Below are 15,951 nucleotides of genomic sequence, written 5' to 3'. Positions count from 1 at the left end.
TACTTTCAGCATCTCATGCGTTGTCCTTTTAATTGACCTTCTAGGGCAAGTCATTGACGGGAAAGCGCCTGACAGGCCTGATGCAGTCGTCCTGACACAGCCTGTGCCGGAGGAGCTCAACCAGACCCTGTCGGAGGGGTGACCACCACCCAGGGGCCGGGGCAGAGGCGCAGACAGTGGAGCTGCTGTGGAGGCTCTCACACACTGCTCCGAGGACTGCTGCCATACTGGTAGTGCAGCACCGGGCCTGCCGGGGTGAACGCCCCAAACGGAACCACTGAGGAAAAAGACGATGCTGACAGGGGTAACCTCAGCCGACTCACCACATGGCATGCAGCATAAGGTATAAGCACATTCAGACTAGGGCTGCCCTCTTTTCATCTCTTAGTCGGAAAAATGGTTGTTAGACTCTTTGCTGACTGAGCTGGTCAGTTTGTTTTGTTTTCATTATGTTTTATGTACTTGTTTATTGGATGTTTAATGCACATCTGTGGTGTCGCGACAATATTCTTTGATTAAAAACTACATTTAAATTTGCAACCACATTTTCAATGACTTGGTTTAGTCGCTCCTAAAACAGCTGGGGTCAAAGAGACACATCAACACAGACACAAATCTACAATATATTGCTCAAAAGGCAGCCAGCAATAAATAAAGTGTGAGACCACTTTTTTCTGTTTTTAGAAATGTATCCTTTTATATCCTTAAAATTTTTATTATTATATTATAAAGCACATGACATGATAGTAAAACAGTAATCATAGTTTTGGCAGTAATCAAGAATACAAAGTTGTTTTTTCCCATAAGTTATATTTAACATCTACAAAAAAAAAGGAATAACTTTTCATGCTTCATAACATTCCAAAATCTGGCATAAGGGCTTAATGTAGCATTCACACTGCACTGTTGCAAGTTTCATCCAAATGTCTTTGTTGAGAATTTCTTATTTTCTACAACATAATGAGACTTGTGGCAATGATTAAAGGGATAGTTCAGATTTTCTTTGAAGCGGACAAGCAGCTCCTTTGTTCAGCAGTGTTAAAAAACTGTTTTTCTCCATTGAAGTCGGCTTAAAAGAGAGCCATAAAACGGCTTCATTGAAAAACACTGTCTTACATGAAGGCGAAGCAGTGAAAATACTTTCAATATAACATGTACTTAAACTGATACTGATTTTAAGGTGGGACTTTTCATGGTGTCTAAAATACATTTTGTTACTGACCCATCCACAACAGTAGATTGCATAGCTTCCAAGGCAAACTCCAGCCTGCTTCTCCAAATTAGAGGCCTGCCAACTGACTGGTACTGTATGTAATAAACTGTCTATGAAAAATTACCCCACATAACCCCCTTTAAAAGAATCTGAGCTGTCCCTTCAATTTAATCCAGTTGGCAAATTGGTTCACTGAACTTCTGGACTCCAAGTTGTCCAGAATGTTCAGGCTTTAAATGATTCAAATGCAGACATGAATAACTGAGAAGCTTGAACACAAAAACGGTCAAAATGGTTCGAGCCTTTACTTAAGTCACAGTTCTAGTGTGCAAAGTCTCATGAATAGCATCCACATGCTTTTTGGGGCTCCTACTAAGTTTCCAGTGCCATGGGTCCATCTAGTGGTGGTTAAACCACAGGACCAGCAACAGAGTAGTAAATGACTGTATTAAACTGTGCTCATCAGGACATCATGATGTCAAAACTATAACATGTTCTCTGATCATGGAGATATTAAAAGGCCTGCAGCCCAATATGGGATTATTTATGTTTTGTTGCTTTTTAACTGCATGAATATCTCATTTTTTGTTTTGTAAAAACAAAGAAACCTGCCCACTTTTGTATGGCAAAATGTATGCTGTGACTTTCCATCTAATAGTCGTCATGAGTTTTAATGACTGTGGGGGAAATGGTGCATGTTACTGGACTGTGATGGAGTAAGGGGACGGTCTGACTCTCCAAAGACGGCCAACAGAATAGAAAAAACCCTGAACTGGAGCAACACTCCTCAGTGGACAGACATCTAAAGCCCTGAAATGCAAATGGGAACAATATTTAACCCTTCATGGGTGCCACGCACTGAACGCTAAGGCCTATGTGGTTTCAAACCTCTACAGACAGCTCCCCCAAGAGGCCAATGACTGCATACAGTGATGGACTACACTTCTGAATGAGTGAAACACCTATTATTTTTTAGAGTTGTTGCAATGCACTGTACAGGTCGTAATGATAGTGATCATAAACCAATAACCTCTTGATTATAAGGTAGAGAGAGATGCTTAACTCGAGTCGATGTACCAAATGTTATTCTCAGCACAAACACAATGACACTATGTACAGGGTGCATTGTAGAAGTAAATTGGCTTAACGTCTATTATCCAAAAGCACACTTTATTATGATATGGGCACATTACTATGCATGTAACATATTCAGGGCATTTTGTGCTTTTAGTTCTTCAATCAGCAACATGACTACTGGCACTCTAAAACACTTAATCACCTGCTATCTATTCATGGGTACCAAATAATAAAACCCTCTGGACCTGTCAACTCAGTGCCCTCTTGTTGGTTCTTGGTGTTCTGTGTCATGAAAAAAAAAAAAAAAGTCAAATTTGTATCCGCTGTTTTATGGCTGAGATCTGATGTCTTTTTCAGGCATACATGATTTAGTACAGTAAAACATATTTAGGGCATTTTGTGCTTCACTAGTGACATTTTCATGACATTCTATACCTTGATTTTTTTTTGTTACAATATACTATAACATTTTGTTTTACTATTTTTTATATTCTTATTATATAAGATACTATGGCTTTATTTTATTTTATGTACATTTTCATGGCATATTTTACTGTGATATCTTTGACATTTTTTCAAAACCAGGTGGCACACTGGCGTCATGGTTAGCACTGTTGTCTTGCATCAAGAGGGTTCCTGGTTCAATACCTGGTTGGAATGGGGTTTGGTCTGTGAGTGGGGGCCCTTCTGTGTGGAGTTTACATGTTCTCCCCGTGTCTGCGTGGGTTTTCTCCGGGGTCTCCGTCTTCCTCCCACATTCCAAAGACATGCAGGGCAGGTTGATTGGTGACCTCAAAATGCCCTTTTTGACTGTGCGCGTGAAAGGGTGTCTGTCTATATGTGTCGGCCCTGCGATAGTCTGGCAACCTGTCCAAGGTGTACCCCGCCTTCCGCCCGATGACAGCTGGGATTGGCTCCAGCCCCCCCGCGACCCTTGCGAGGACAAGCGGTTATGGACAATGAATGAATGAATGAATGAATTTTTTCAAAACCTTCAATGACATTTTTAATGACATACTGTACCATCGCACTTTTATAATTATTTAATGATTACTAAAGTTTGACATTTTCTGGCTTTTTTGACTTTTTAAAAAAATACTATACAATGTTTTTTATGACATATACTGTAACTGTTTTGACATCTAATAACACTGTAGCCTAACTTTTTATGGCATTTGTACTTTTTTTTTTTAGACACACTATAATATGAAAAAATTCCCAGAATATTTTGTTGGAAAAAAAATGACACAAAAAATTACAGAATGTCAAAAAACCTGCAAAGGCCACAGTAAAGCATGTACAATAATAGGTCATATTATTATATATATATATATATATATATATATATATATATATATATATATATATATATTATGCTGAAAAACAGTCAGTACAGGAAGCAAAAATAAAACCTTAAAAAAAGATATAATGAAAGAAAAAGAGTATAATGTGTAAGAAAAATTAAATGAAAGATCATTGTATAGCATTTTAAGAAAGTCAAGATATGCTGAAAAACCTGACAAAAATAGCTGTTAGCAGGTTCAAACAAACAGGAAATACCATGCCAGAAAAAAAAGATAATCTTACAGCATGTGGGAAAAAAAATGAAAAAGATTCATAGTAAAGCATGCTGAAAACAAAGTCATAGTATAGCATTCTTTATTTATGACATCTATCTCTCCCCAGTCGCTCTTCCTGAGGTTTCAACCATTTTTTTCCGCGTTACAGGTTTTTTTGGGGAGTTTTTCCTTAGTCCATGTAAGGGTCTAAGGACAGACAGATGTCATATGCTGTAAAGCCCTCTGAGGCAAACTGTGAAACTGTGATTTGTGATAATGGGCTTTATAAATAAAACTGACTTGATGAGTATGTTGTAAAAACTGTATCCTGAAACTAGAAAAAAAATGTACGTCTATAAAAACTATATGATCACAAAAAAGGGAACAGAATTGCATGTTGAAAAAATTAAAAAAGTAAGCACAGAAAAAAAGTCATGTTGAAAAATTTGCCAGAAAGGTCATAGTAGAGCATGTCACAAAAATCACATGATAGCATGTTTAATAGAGTTCATAGTATGACAAAAAATAGTTTTGAATATGAAAAGAATTGAAAAAGTAATAATAGAGAAAGTTGAAAAAAATATTTAAAAAAGTGATAGTATTGTATGTCAAAATACATGACAAAAATGTCATAATTTAGTGAGTTGAAAAAAGTCATTGTGTAGCATGTTTCTAAAAAGTCATACTTTAACCTGTCAACAAAAAGATCAAATTATAAAACGTTAAAAACTAAGTCAAAGTACAGCATGTTAAAATATATCATAGTGTAACTCAAAAACAGTCATACTATACAATGTTGTACAATGTGTAAAAACTGAAAGAAAAATTGTCATAGCAAAACATGTTGACAGAAAGTGTTTAACACAGAATAACCATGTTAGAAAAGGTGGAAAAAACATTTTACTACCGAAGGTAAAAAGAAAAGAGAAAACAAAACCTCGAAAAGTCATAGTATAGCATGAAAAAAAATCATGGTATAGTAATTTCTAACAAAATTCATATTATACTATGTTGGAGAGAATACTAAAACTAAAAAGCCACAGGTCAAGACGAATGACCTGTTGAAGAAACTGAAAATGCATGTCCAGACACGTCATAGTATCGCACGAAGTTTCTCAAGGGGTCCATGTACCCCTGGGGATACGTGGAGGTACTCCAAAGGATATGTGAGATTTTCAACTGTTGTCAGCTGTTTTTGGGACATGCCATTTTTTGAGATTTTTGCCATACTATAGCCTTGCTGTTTTGGTCATTTTTTCGACATGCTATAATATGTTGTTTTTGGCTGTTTTTGCACGTTTTAATGCTATGGCGTGTCTTAGTGCGTTATTATGAACTGTTTTAAAGTGTTTTGACCTGTTTTTGGGACATACTATTTTTTGACATTTTTGCCATACTATAGCCTTGCTGTTTTGGTCATTTTTTCGACATGCTATATCATGGTGTTTTGGGCCAATTTCGGACGTTTTAATACTATGACCTTTCCCAGCACGCTAGTGTATGCTGTTTTGAGGTGTTTTGACCTGTTTTTGAGACATGCCATTTTTTGACACTTTCGCCATACTGTAACCTTGTTGTTTTTGTCACATTTTTAATATGCTATTTCAATAGCAAAGAACACACTTCAACAAGAGAATCATTTTTACAATTTATTGACATAACTGTACATTGGTATAAACATTAATGTTGAATAATTTTCCGACGGATAGTTGAGTGCGGTGTGGGGAAGCTTCAGTGGGGAATCCGCCGTGACTTCTGGGCTCGACAGACCCCGAGGACCCTACGGTGAGAAGGAGGAAAAAGGAAAGAGGTGAAGGAAGGGGGGGAAAGTTGCAGAATACGAAAACGAAAGGGAAAGAGATGATTAGGAGGATATCAAAGCCGAGACATGCCATTTTTTAACATTTTTGCCATAACATATGTTGTTTCTGGCCACATTTGCACGTTTTAATGCGATGGCGTGTCTTAGTGCGTTATTATCAACTATTTTAAAGTGTTTTGAGCTGTTTTTGGAACATGCCATTTTTTGACATTTTTGCCATACTATAGCCTTGCTGTTTTGGTCATTGTTTCGACATGCTATAATATGTTGTTTTGGACCATTTTTGCACATTTTAATGCTATGGCGTGTCTTACTGCATTATTATGAACTGTTTTAAAGTGTTTTGACCTGTTTTTGGGACATGCCATTTTTTGAGATTTTTGCCATACTATAGCCTTGCTGTTTTGGTCATTGTTTCGACATGCTATAATATGTTGTTTTAGGCTGTTTTTGCACGTTTTAATGCTATGGCGTGTCTTAGCGTGCTATTTTAAACTGTTTTGAGGTGTTTTGAGCTGTTTTTGGGACATGCCATTTTTTGACATTTTTGCCATACTATAGCCTTGCTGTTTTGGTCATTTTTTCGACATGCTATAATATGTTGTTTTTGGCTGTTTTTGCACTTTTTAATGCTATGGTGTGTCTTAGCGCTCTATTTTAAACTGTTTTGAGCTGTTTTGAGCTGTTTTTGGGACATGCCATTTTTTGACATTTTTGCCATACTATAGCCTTGCTGTTTTGGTCATTGTTTCGACATGCCATAATATGTTGTTTTAGGCTGTTTTTGCACGTTTTAATGCTATGGCGTGTCTTAGCTGTTATTTTAAACTGTTTTGAGGTGTTTTGAGCTGTTTTTGGGACATGCCATTTTTGAGATTTTTGCCATACTATAGCCTTGCTGTTTTGGTCATTTTTTCAACATGCTATAATATGTTGTTTTAGACTGTTTTTGCACATTTTAATGCTATGGCGTGTCTTAGTGCGTTATTATGAACTATTTTAAAGTGTTTTGAGCTGTTTTTGGGACATGCCATTTTTTGACATTTTTGCCATACTATAGCCTTGCTGTTTTGGTCATTTTTTCGACATGCTATAATATGTTGTTTCTGGCCACATTTGCACGTTTTAATGCTATGGCGTGTCTTAGTGCGTTATTATCAACTATTTTGAGGTGTTTTGAGCTGTTTTTGGGACATGCCATTTTTTGAGATTTTTGCCATACTATAGCCTTGCTGTTTTGGTCATTGTTTCGACATGCTATAATATGTTGTTTTAGGCTGTTTTTGCACGTTTTAATGCTATGGCGTGTCTTAGCGTGCTATTTTAAACTGTTTTGAGGTGTTTTGAGCTGTTTTTGGGACATGCCATTTTTTGACATTTTTGCCATACTATAGCCTTGCTGTTTTGGTCATTGTTTCGACATGCTATAATATGTTGTTTTTGGCTGTTTTTGCACGTTTTAATGCTATGGCGTGTCTTAGCGTGCTATTTTAAACTGTTTTGAGGTGTTTTGAGCTGTTTTTGGGACATGCCATTTTTTGACATTTTTGCCATACTATAGCCTTGCTGTTTTGGTCATTTTTCAACATGCTATAATATGTTGTTTTAGGCTGTTTTTGCACGTTTTAATGCTATGGCGTGTCTTAGCGTGCTATTTTAAACTATTTTGAGGTGTTTTGAGCTGTTTTTGGGACATGCCATTTTTTGAGATTTTTGCCATACTATAGCCTTGCTGTTTTGGTCATTTTTTCGACATGCTATATTATGGTGTTTCTGGCCAAATTTGCACGTTTTAATGCTATGGCGTGTCTTAGTGCGTTATTATCAACTATTTTGAGGTGTTTTGAGCTGTTTTTGGGACATGCCATTTTTTGACATTTTTGCCATACTATAGCCTTGCTGTTTTGGTCATTTTTTCGACATGCTATAATATGTTGTTTTGGACCATTTTTGCACATTTTAATGCTATGGCGTGTCTTACTGCATTATTATGAACTGTTTTAAAGTGTTTTGAGCTGTTTTTGGGACATGCCATTTTTTGAGATTTTTGCCATACTATAGCCTTGCTGTTTTGGTCATTGTTTCGACATGCTATAATATGTTGTTTTAGGCTGTTTTTGCACGTTTTAAATGCTATGGCGTGTCTTAGCGTGCTATTTTAAACTGTTTTGAGGTGTTTTGAGCTGTTTTTGGGACATGCCATTTTTTGACATTTTTGCCATACTATAGCCTTGCTGTTTTGGTCATTTTTTCGACATGCTATAATATGTTGTTTTTGGCTGTTTTTGCACGTTTTAATGCTATGGCGTGTCTTAGCGTGCTATTTTAAACTGTTTTGAGCTGTTTTGAGCTGTTTTTGGGACATGCCATTTTTTGACATTTTTGCCATACTATAGCCTTGCTGTTTTGGTCATTTTTTCGACATGCTATAATATGTTGTTTTAGGCTGTTTTTGCACGTTTTAATGCTATGGCGTGTCTTAGCGTGCTATTTTAAACTGTTTTGAGGTGTTTTGAGCTGTTTTTGGGACATGCCATTTTTTGACATTTTTGCCATACTATAGCCTTGCTGTTTTGGTCATTTTTTCAACATGCTATAATATGTTGTTTTAGACTGTTTTTGCACGTTTTAATGCTATGGCGTGTCTTAGTGCGTTATTATGAACTATTTTAAAGTGTTTTGAGCTGTTTTTGGGACATGCCATTTTTTGACATTTTTGCCATACTATAGCCTTGCTGTTTTGGTCATTATTTCGACATGCTATAATATGTTGTTTCTGGCCACATTTGCACGTTTTAATGCTATGGCGTGTCTTAGTGCGTTATTATCAACTATTTTGAGGTGTTTTGAGCTGTTTTTGGGACATGCCATTTTTTGACATTTTTGCCATACTATAGCCTTGCTGTTTTGGTCATTGTTTCGACATGCTATAATATGTTGTTTTAGGCTGTTTTTGCACGTTTTAATGCTATGGCGTGTCTTAGCGTGCTATTTTAAACTGTTTTGAGGTGTTTTGAGCTGTTTTTGGGACACGCCATTTTTGAGATTTTTGCCATACTATAGCCTTGCTGTTTTGGTCATTGTTTCGACATGCTATAATATGTTGTTTTTGGCTGTTTTTGCACGTTTTAATGCTATGGCGTGTCTTAGCGTGCTATTTTAAACTGTTTTGAGGTGTTTTGAGCTGTTTTTGGGACATGCCATTTTTTGACATTTTTGCCATACTATAGCCTTGCTGTTTTGGTCATTTTTTCAACATGCTATAATATGTTGTTTTAGGCTGTTTTTGCACGTTTTAATGCTATGGCGTGTCTTAGCGTGCTATTTTAAACTATTTTGAGGTGTTTTGAGCTGTTTTTGGGACATGCCATTTTTTGACATTTTTGCCATACTATAGCCTTGCTGTTTTGGTCATTTTTTCGACATGCTATATTATGGTGTTTCTGGCCAAATTTGCACCTTTTAATGCTATGGCGTGTCTTAGTGCGTTATTATCAACTATTTTGAGGTGTTTTGAGCTGTTTTTGGGACATGCCATTTTTTGAGATTTTTGCCATACTATAGCCTTGCTGTTTTGGTCATTTTTTCGACATGCTATAATATGTTGTTTTGGACCATTTTTGCACATTTTAATGCTATGGCGTGTCTTACTGCATTATTATGAACTGTTTTAAAGTGTTTTGACCTGTTTTTGGGACATGCCATTTTTTGAGATTTTTGCCATACTATAGCCTTGCTGTTTTGGTCATTGTTTCGACATGCTATAATATGTTGTTTTAGGCTGTTTTTGCACGTTTTAATGCTATGGCGTGTCTTAGCGTGCTATTTTAAACTGTTTTGAGGTGTTTTGAGCTGTTTTTGGGACATGCCATTTTTTGACATTTTTGCCATACTATAGCCTTGCTGTTTTGGTCATTTTTTCGACATGCTATAATATGTTGTTTTTGGCTGTTTTTGCACGTTTTAATGCTATGGCGTGTCTTAGCGTGCTATTTTAAACTGTTTTGAGGTGTTTTGAGCTGTTTTTGGGACATGCCATTTTTTGACATTTTTGCCATACTATAGCCTTGCTGTTTTGGTCATTTTTTGACATGCTATACTATGTTGTTTTTGGCTGTTTTTGCACGTTTTAATGCTATGGCGTGTCTTAGCGCTCTATTTTAAACTGTTTTGAGGTGTTTTGAGCTGTTTTTGGGACATGCCATTTTTTGACATTTTTGCCATACTATAGCCTTGCTGTTTTGGTCATTTTTTCGACATGCTATAATATGTTGTTTTGGACCATTTTTGCACATTTTAATGCTATGGCGTGTCTTACTGCATTATTATGAACTGTTTTAAAGTGTTTTGACCTGTTTTTGGGACATGCCATTTTTTGAGATTTTTGCCATACTATAGCCTTGCTGTTTTGGTCATTTTTTCGACATGCTATAATATGTTGTTTTAGGCTGTTTTTGCACGTTTTAATGCTATGGCGTGTCTTAGCGTGCTATTTTAAACTGTTTTGAGGTGTTTTGAGCTGTTTTTGGGACATGCCATTTTTTGACATTTTTGCCATACTATAGCCTTGCTGTTTTGGTCATTTTTTCGACATGCTGTAATATGTTGTTTTTGGCTGTTTTTGTACGTTTTAATGCTATGGCGTGTCTCAGCAGGCTATTTTAAACTATTTTGAGGTGTTTTGAGCTGTTTTTGGGACATGCAATTTTTGAACATTTTGCCATACTATAGCCTTGCTGTTTTGGTCATTTTTTCGACATGCTATATTATGGTGTTTCTGGCCAAATTTGCACCTTTTAATGCTATGGCGTGTCTTAGCGTGCTATTTTAAACTGTTTTGAGGTGTTTTGAGCTGTTTTTGGGACATGCCATTTTTTGACATTTTTGCCATACTATAGCCTTGCTGTTTTGGTCATTTTTTCGACATGCTATAATATGTTGTTTTGGACCATTTTTGCACATTTTAATGCTATGGCGTGTCTTAGCGCTCTATTTTAAACTGTTTTGAGGTGTTTTGAGCTGTTTTTGGGACATGCCATTTTTTGACATTTTTGCCATACTATAGCCTTGCTGTTTTGGTCATTTTTTCGACATGCTATAATATGTTGTTTTTGGCTGTTTTTGCACGTTTTAATGCTATGGCGTGTCTTAGCGCTCTATTTTAAACTGTTTTGAGCTGTTTTGAGCTGTTTTTGAGCTGTTTTTGGGACATGCCATTTTTTGACATTTTTGCCATACTATAGCCTTGCTGTTTTGGTCATTGTTTCGACATGCTATAATATGTTGTTTTTGGCTGTTTTTGCACTTTTTAATGCTATGGCGTGTCTTAGCGCTCTATTTTAAACTGTTTTGAGGTGTTTTGAGCTGTTTTTGGGACATGCCATTTTTTGACATTTTTGCCATACTATAGCCTTGCTGTTTTGGTCATTTTTTCGACATGCTGTAATATGTTGTTTTTGGCTGTTTTTGTACGTTTTAATGCTATGGCGTGTCTCAGCAGGCTATTTTAAACTATTTTGAGGTGTTTTGAGCTGTTTTTGGGACATGCCATTTTTTGACATTTTTGCCATACTATAGCCTTGCTGTTTTGGTCATTTTTTCGACATGCTATATTATGGTGTTTCTGGCCAAATTTGCACCTTTTAATGCTATGGCGTGTCTTAGCGTGCTATTTTAAACTGTTTTGAGGTGTTTTGAGCTGTTTTTGGGACATGCCATTTTTTGACATTTTTGCCATACTATAGCCTTGCTGTTTTGGTCATTTTTTCGACATGCTATAATATGTTGTTTTGGACCATTTTTGCACATTTTAATGCTATGGCGTGTCTTACTGCGTTATTATGAACTGTTTTAAAGTGTTTTGAGCTGTTTTTGGGACATGCCATTTTTTGAGATTTTTGCCATACTATAGCCTTGCTGTTTTGGTCATTTTTTCAACATGCTATAATATGTTGTTTTTGGCTGTTTTTGCACGTTTTAATGCTATGGCGTGTCTTAGCGTGCTATTTTAAACTGTTTTGAGGTGTTTTGAGCTTTTTTTGGGACATGCCATTTTTTGACATTTTTGCCATACTATAGCCTTGCTGTTTTGGTCATTTTTTCGACATGCTATAATATGTTGTTTTTGGCTGTTTTTGCACGTTTTAATGCTATGGCGTGTCTTAGCGCTCTATTTTAAACTGTTTTGAGCTGTTTTGAGCTGTTTTTGGGACATGCCATTTTTTGACATTTTTGCCATACTATAGCCTTGCTGTTTTGGTCATTTTTTCGACATGCTATAATATGTTGTTTTGGACCATTTTTGCACATTTTAATGCTATGGCGTGTCTTACTGCATTATTATGAACTGTTTTAAAGTGTTTTGACCTGTTTTTGGGACATGCCATTTTTTGAGATTTTTGCCATACTATAGCCTTGCTGTTTTGGTCATTGTTTCGACATGCTATAATATGTTGTTTTAGGCTGTTTTTGCACGTTTTAATGCTATGGCGTGTCTTAGCGTGCTATTTTAAACTATTTTGAGGTGTTTTGAGCTGTTTTTGGGACATGCCATTTTTTGACATTTTTGCCATACTATAGCCTTGCTGTTTTGGTCATTGTTTCGACATGCTATAATATGTTGTTTTTGGCTGTTTTTGCACGTTTTAATGCTATGGCGTGTCTTAGCGCTCTATTTTAAACTGTTTTGAGGTGTTTTGAGCTGTTTTTGGGACATGCCATTTTTTTGACATTTTTGCCATACTATAGCCTTGCTGTTTTGGTCATTGTGTCGACATGCTATAATATGTTGTTTTAGGCTGTTTTTGCACGTTTTAATGCTATGGCGTGTCTTACTGCGTTATTATCAACTGTTTTGAGGTGTTTTGAGCTGTTTTTGGGACATGCCATTTTTTGACATTTTTGCCATACTATAGCCTTGCTGTTTTGGTCATTATTTCGACATGCTATAATATGTTGTTTCTGGCCACATTTGCACGTTTTAATGCTATGGCGTGTCTTAGTGCGTTATTATCAACTATTTTGAGGTGTTTTGAGCTGTTTTTGGGACATGACATTTTTTGACATTTTTGCCATACTATAGCCTTGCTGTTTTTGTCATTTTTTCGACATGCTATAATATGTTGTTTTGGCTGTTTTGCACATTTTAATGCTATGGCGTGTCTTAGCGTGCTATTTTAAACTGTTTTGAGGTGTTTTGAGCTGTTTTTGGGACATGCCATTTTTTGACATTTTTGCCATACTATAGCCTTGCTGTTTTGGTCATTGTTTCGACATGCTATAATATGTTGTTTTTGGCTGTTTTTGCACGTTTTAATGCTATGGCGTGTCTTAGCGTGCTATTTTAAACTGTTTTGAGGTGTTTTGAGCTGTTTTTGGGACATGCCATTTTTTGACATTTTTGCCATACTATAGCCTTGCTGTTTTGGTCATTTTTTCGACATGCTATAATATGTTGTTTTTGGCTGTTTTTGCACGTTTTAATGCTATGGCGTGTCTTAGCGTGCTATTTTAAACTGTTTTGAGGTGTTTTGAGCTGTTTTTGGGACATGCCATTTTTTGACATTTTTGCCATACTATAGCCTTGCTGTTTTGGTCATTTTTTCGACATGCTATAATATGTTGTTTCTGGCTGTTTTGCACGTTTTAATGCTATGGCGTGTCTTAGTGCGTTATTTTTAACTATTTTGAGGTGTTTTGAGCTGTTTTTGGGACATGCCATTTTTTGACATTTTTGCCATACTATAGCCTTGCTGTTTTGGTCATTTTTTCAACATGCTATAATATGTTGTTTTAGGCTGTTTTTGCACATTTTAATGCTATGGCGTGTCTTAGCGTGCTATTTTAAGCTATTTTGAGGTTTTTTGAGCTGTTTTTGGGACATGCCATTTTTTGACATTTTTGCCATACTATAGCCTTTGCTGTTTTGGTCATTTTTTCGACATGCTATAATATGTTGTTTTTGGCTGTTTGTGCACGTTTTAATGCTATGGCGTGTCTTAGCATGCTATTTTATACTATTTTGAGGTGTTTTGAGCTGTTTTTGGGACATGCCATTTTTTGACATTTTGCCATACTATAGCCTTGCTGTTTTGGTCATTTTTTCAACATGCTATAATATGTTGTTTTTGGCTGTTTTTGCACGTTTTAATGCTATGGCGTGTCTTAGCGTGCTATTTTAAACTGTTTTGAGGTGTTTTGAGCTGTTTTTGGGACATGCCATTTTTTGAGATTTTTGCCATACTATAGCCTTTGTTGTTTTGGTCATTTTTTGACATGCTATAATATGTAGCAAAGAACACACTTCAACAAGAGAATCATTTTTACAATTTATTGACATAACTGTACATTGGTATAAACATTAATGTTGAATAATTTTCCGACGGATAGTTGAGTGCGGTGTGGGGAAGCTTCAGTGGGGAATCCGCCGTGACTTCTGGGCTCGACAGTTTGAGGACCCTACGGTGAGAAGGAGGAAAAGGAAGAGGTGAAGGAAGGGGGGGAAAGTTGCAGAATACGAAAACGAAAGGGAAAGAGATGATTAGGAGGATATCAAAGCCGAGAAATGCCATTTTTTGACATTTTTGCCATACCATAGCCTTGCTGTTTTGGTCATTTTTTCGACATGCTATATTATGGTGTTTTTGGCTGTTTTTGCACGTTTTAATGCTATGGCGTGTCTTAGCGTGCTATTTTAAACTATTTTGAGGTGTTTTGAGCTGTTTTGGGGACATGCCATTTTTTGACATTTTTGCCATACTATAGCCTTGCTGTTTTGGTCATTTTTTCGACATGCTATAATATGTTGTTTTTGGCTGTTTTTGCACGTTTTAATGCTATGGCGTGTCTTAGTGCGTTATTATGAACTATTTTGAGGTGTTCTGAGCTGTTTTTGGGACATGCCATTTTTTGACATTTTTGCCATACTATAGCCTTGCTCTTTTGGTCATTTTTTCGACATGCTATATTATGTTGTTTTTGGCTGTTTTTGCACGTTTTAATGCTATGGCGTGTCTTAGCAGGGTATTTTGTATTGTTTTGAGATGTTTTGAGCTTTTTTTGGGACATGCCATTTTTTGACATTTTTGCCATACTATAGCCTTGCTGTTTTGGTCATTTTTTCGACATGCTATAATATGTTGTTTTAGGCTGTTTTTGCACATTTTAATGCTATGGCGTGTCTTAGCGTGCTATTTCAAACTATTTTGAGGTGTTTTGAGCTGTTTTTGGGACATGCCATTTTTTGAGATTTTAGCCATACTATAGCCTTGCTCTTTTGGTCATTTTTTCAACATGCTATATTATAGTGTTTCTGGCCAAATGTGCACGTTTTAATGTTATGGCGTGTCTTAGCATGCTATTTTATACTATTTTGAGCTGTTTTGAGCTGTTTTTGGGACATGCCATTTTTTGACATTTTAGCCATACTATAGCCTTGCTGTTTTGGTCATTTTTTCGACATGCTATAATATGTTGTTTTAGGCTGTTTTTGCAAGTTTTAATGCTATGGCGTGTCTTAGCGTGCTATTTTAAACTGTTTTGAGGTGTTTTGAGCTGTTTTTGGGACATGCCATTTTTTGACATTTTTGCCATACTATAGCCTTGCTGTTTTGGTCATTTTTTCGACATGCTATATTATGGTGTTTCTGGCCAAATTTGCACGTTTTAATGCTATGGCGTGTCTTAGTGTGCTATTGTACACTATTTTGAGGTGTTTTGAGCTGTTTTTGGGACATGCCAGTTTTTGAGATTTTAGCCATACTATAGCCTTGCTCTTTTGGTCATTTTTTCAACATGCTATAACATGTTGCTTTAGACTGTTTTTGCACGTTTTAATGCTATGGCGTGTCTTAGTGTGCTATTGTACACTATTTTGAGGTGTTTTGAGCTGTTTTTGGGACATGCCAGTTTTTGAGATTTTAGCCATACTATAGCCTTGCTGTTTTGGTCATTTTTTCAACATGCTATAACATGTTGTTTTAGACTGTTTTTGCACATTTTAATGCTATGGCGTGTCTTAGCGTGCTATTTTAAGCTATTTTGAGGTTTTTTGAGCTGTTTTTGGGACATGCCATTTTTTGACATTTTTGCCATACTATAGCCTTGCTGTTTTGGTTATTTTTTCGACATGCTATAATATGTTGTTTTTGGCTGTTTTTGCACGTTTTAATGCTATGGCGTGTCTTAGCGTGCTATTTTAAACTATTTTGAGGTGTTTTGAGCTGTTTTTGGGACATGCCATTTTTTGACATTTTTGCCATACTATAGCCTTGCTGTTTTGG

At 36.2% G+C, this 15,951-nt stretch overlaps 1 protein-coding gene across 4 annotated transcripts in view; it reads left to right on the top strand.

Annotated features, from left to right (window-relative positions):
• LOC121953607 (regulator of G protein signaling 6-like) overlaps positions 1-2,542 on the top strand; it is a 60,941-nt gene extending 58,399 nt beyond the window's left edge. For all 4 annotated transcript variants that reach the window (XM_088087478.1, XM_088087477.1, XM_088087475.1 and 1 more), the window contains one exon: positions 45-2,542. In XM_088087478.1, the coding sequence (XP_087943604.1) occupies positions 45-95 (51 nt within the window). In that variant the 3' untranslated portion in view covers positions 96-2,542. The remainder of the gene's footprint in view (positions 1-44) is intronic.
• The last annotated feature ends 13,409 nt before the right edge of the window (positions 2,543-15,951 follow it).

The sequence above is a fragment of the Plectropomus leopardus genome, chromosome 14 (genome assembly GCF_026936395.1).
Source record: "Plectropomus leopardus strain MGB_pleo_1.0 chromosome 14, ASM2693639v1, whole genome shotgun sequence".
Taxonomy (NCBI): Eukaryota; Metazoa; Chordata; class Actinopteri; order Perciformes; family Serranidae; genus Plectropomus; species Plectropomus leopardus.
This window is presented reverse-complemented; position numbering and strand designations above follow the sequence as displayed.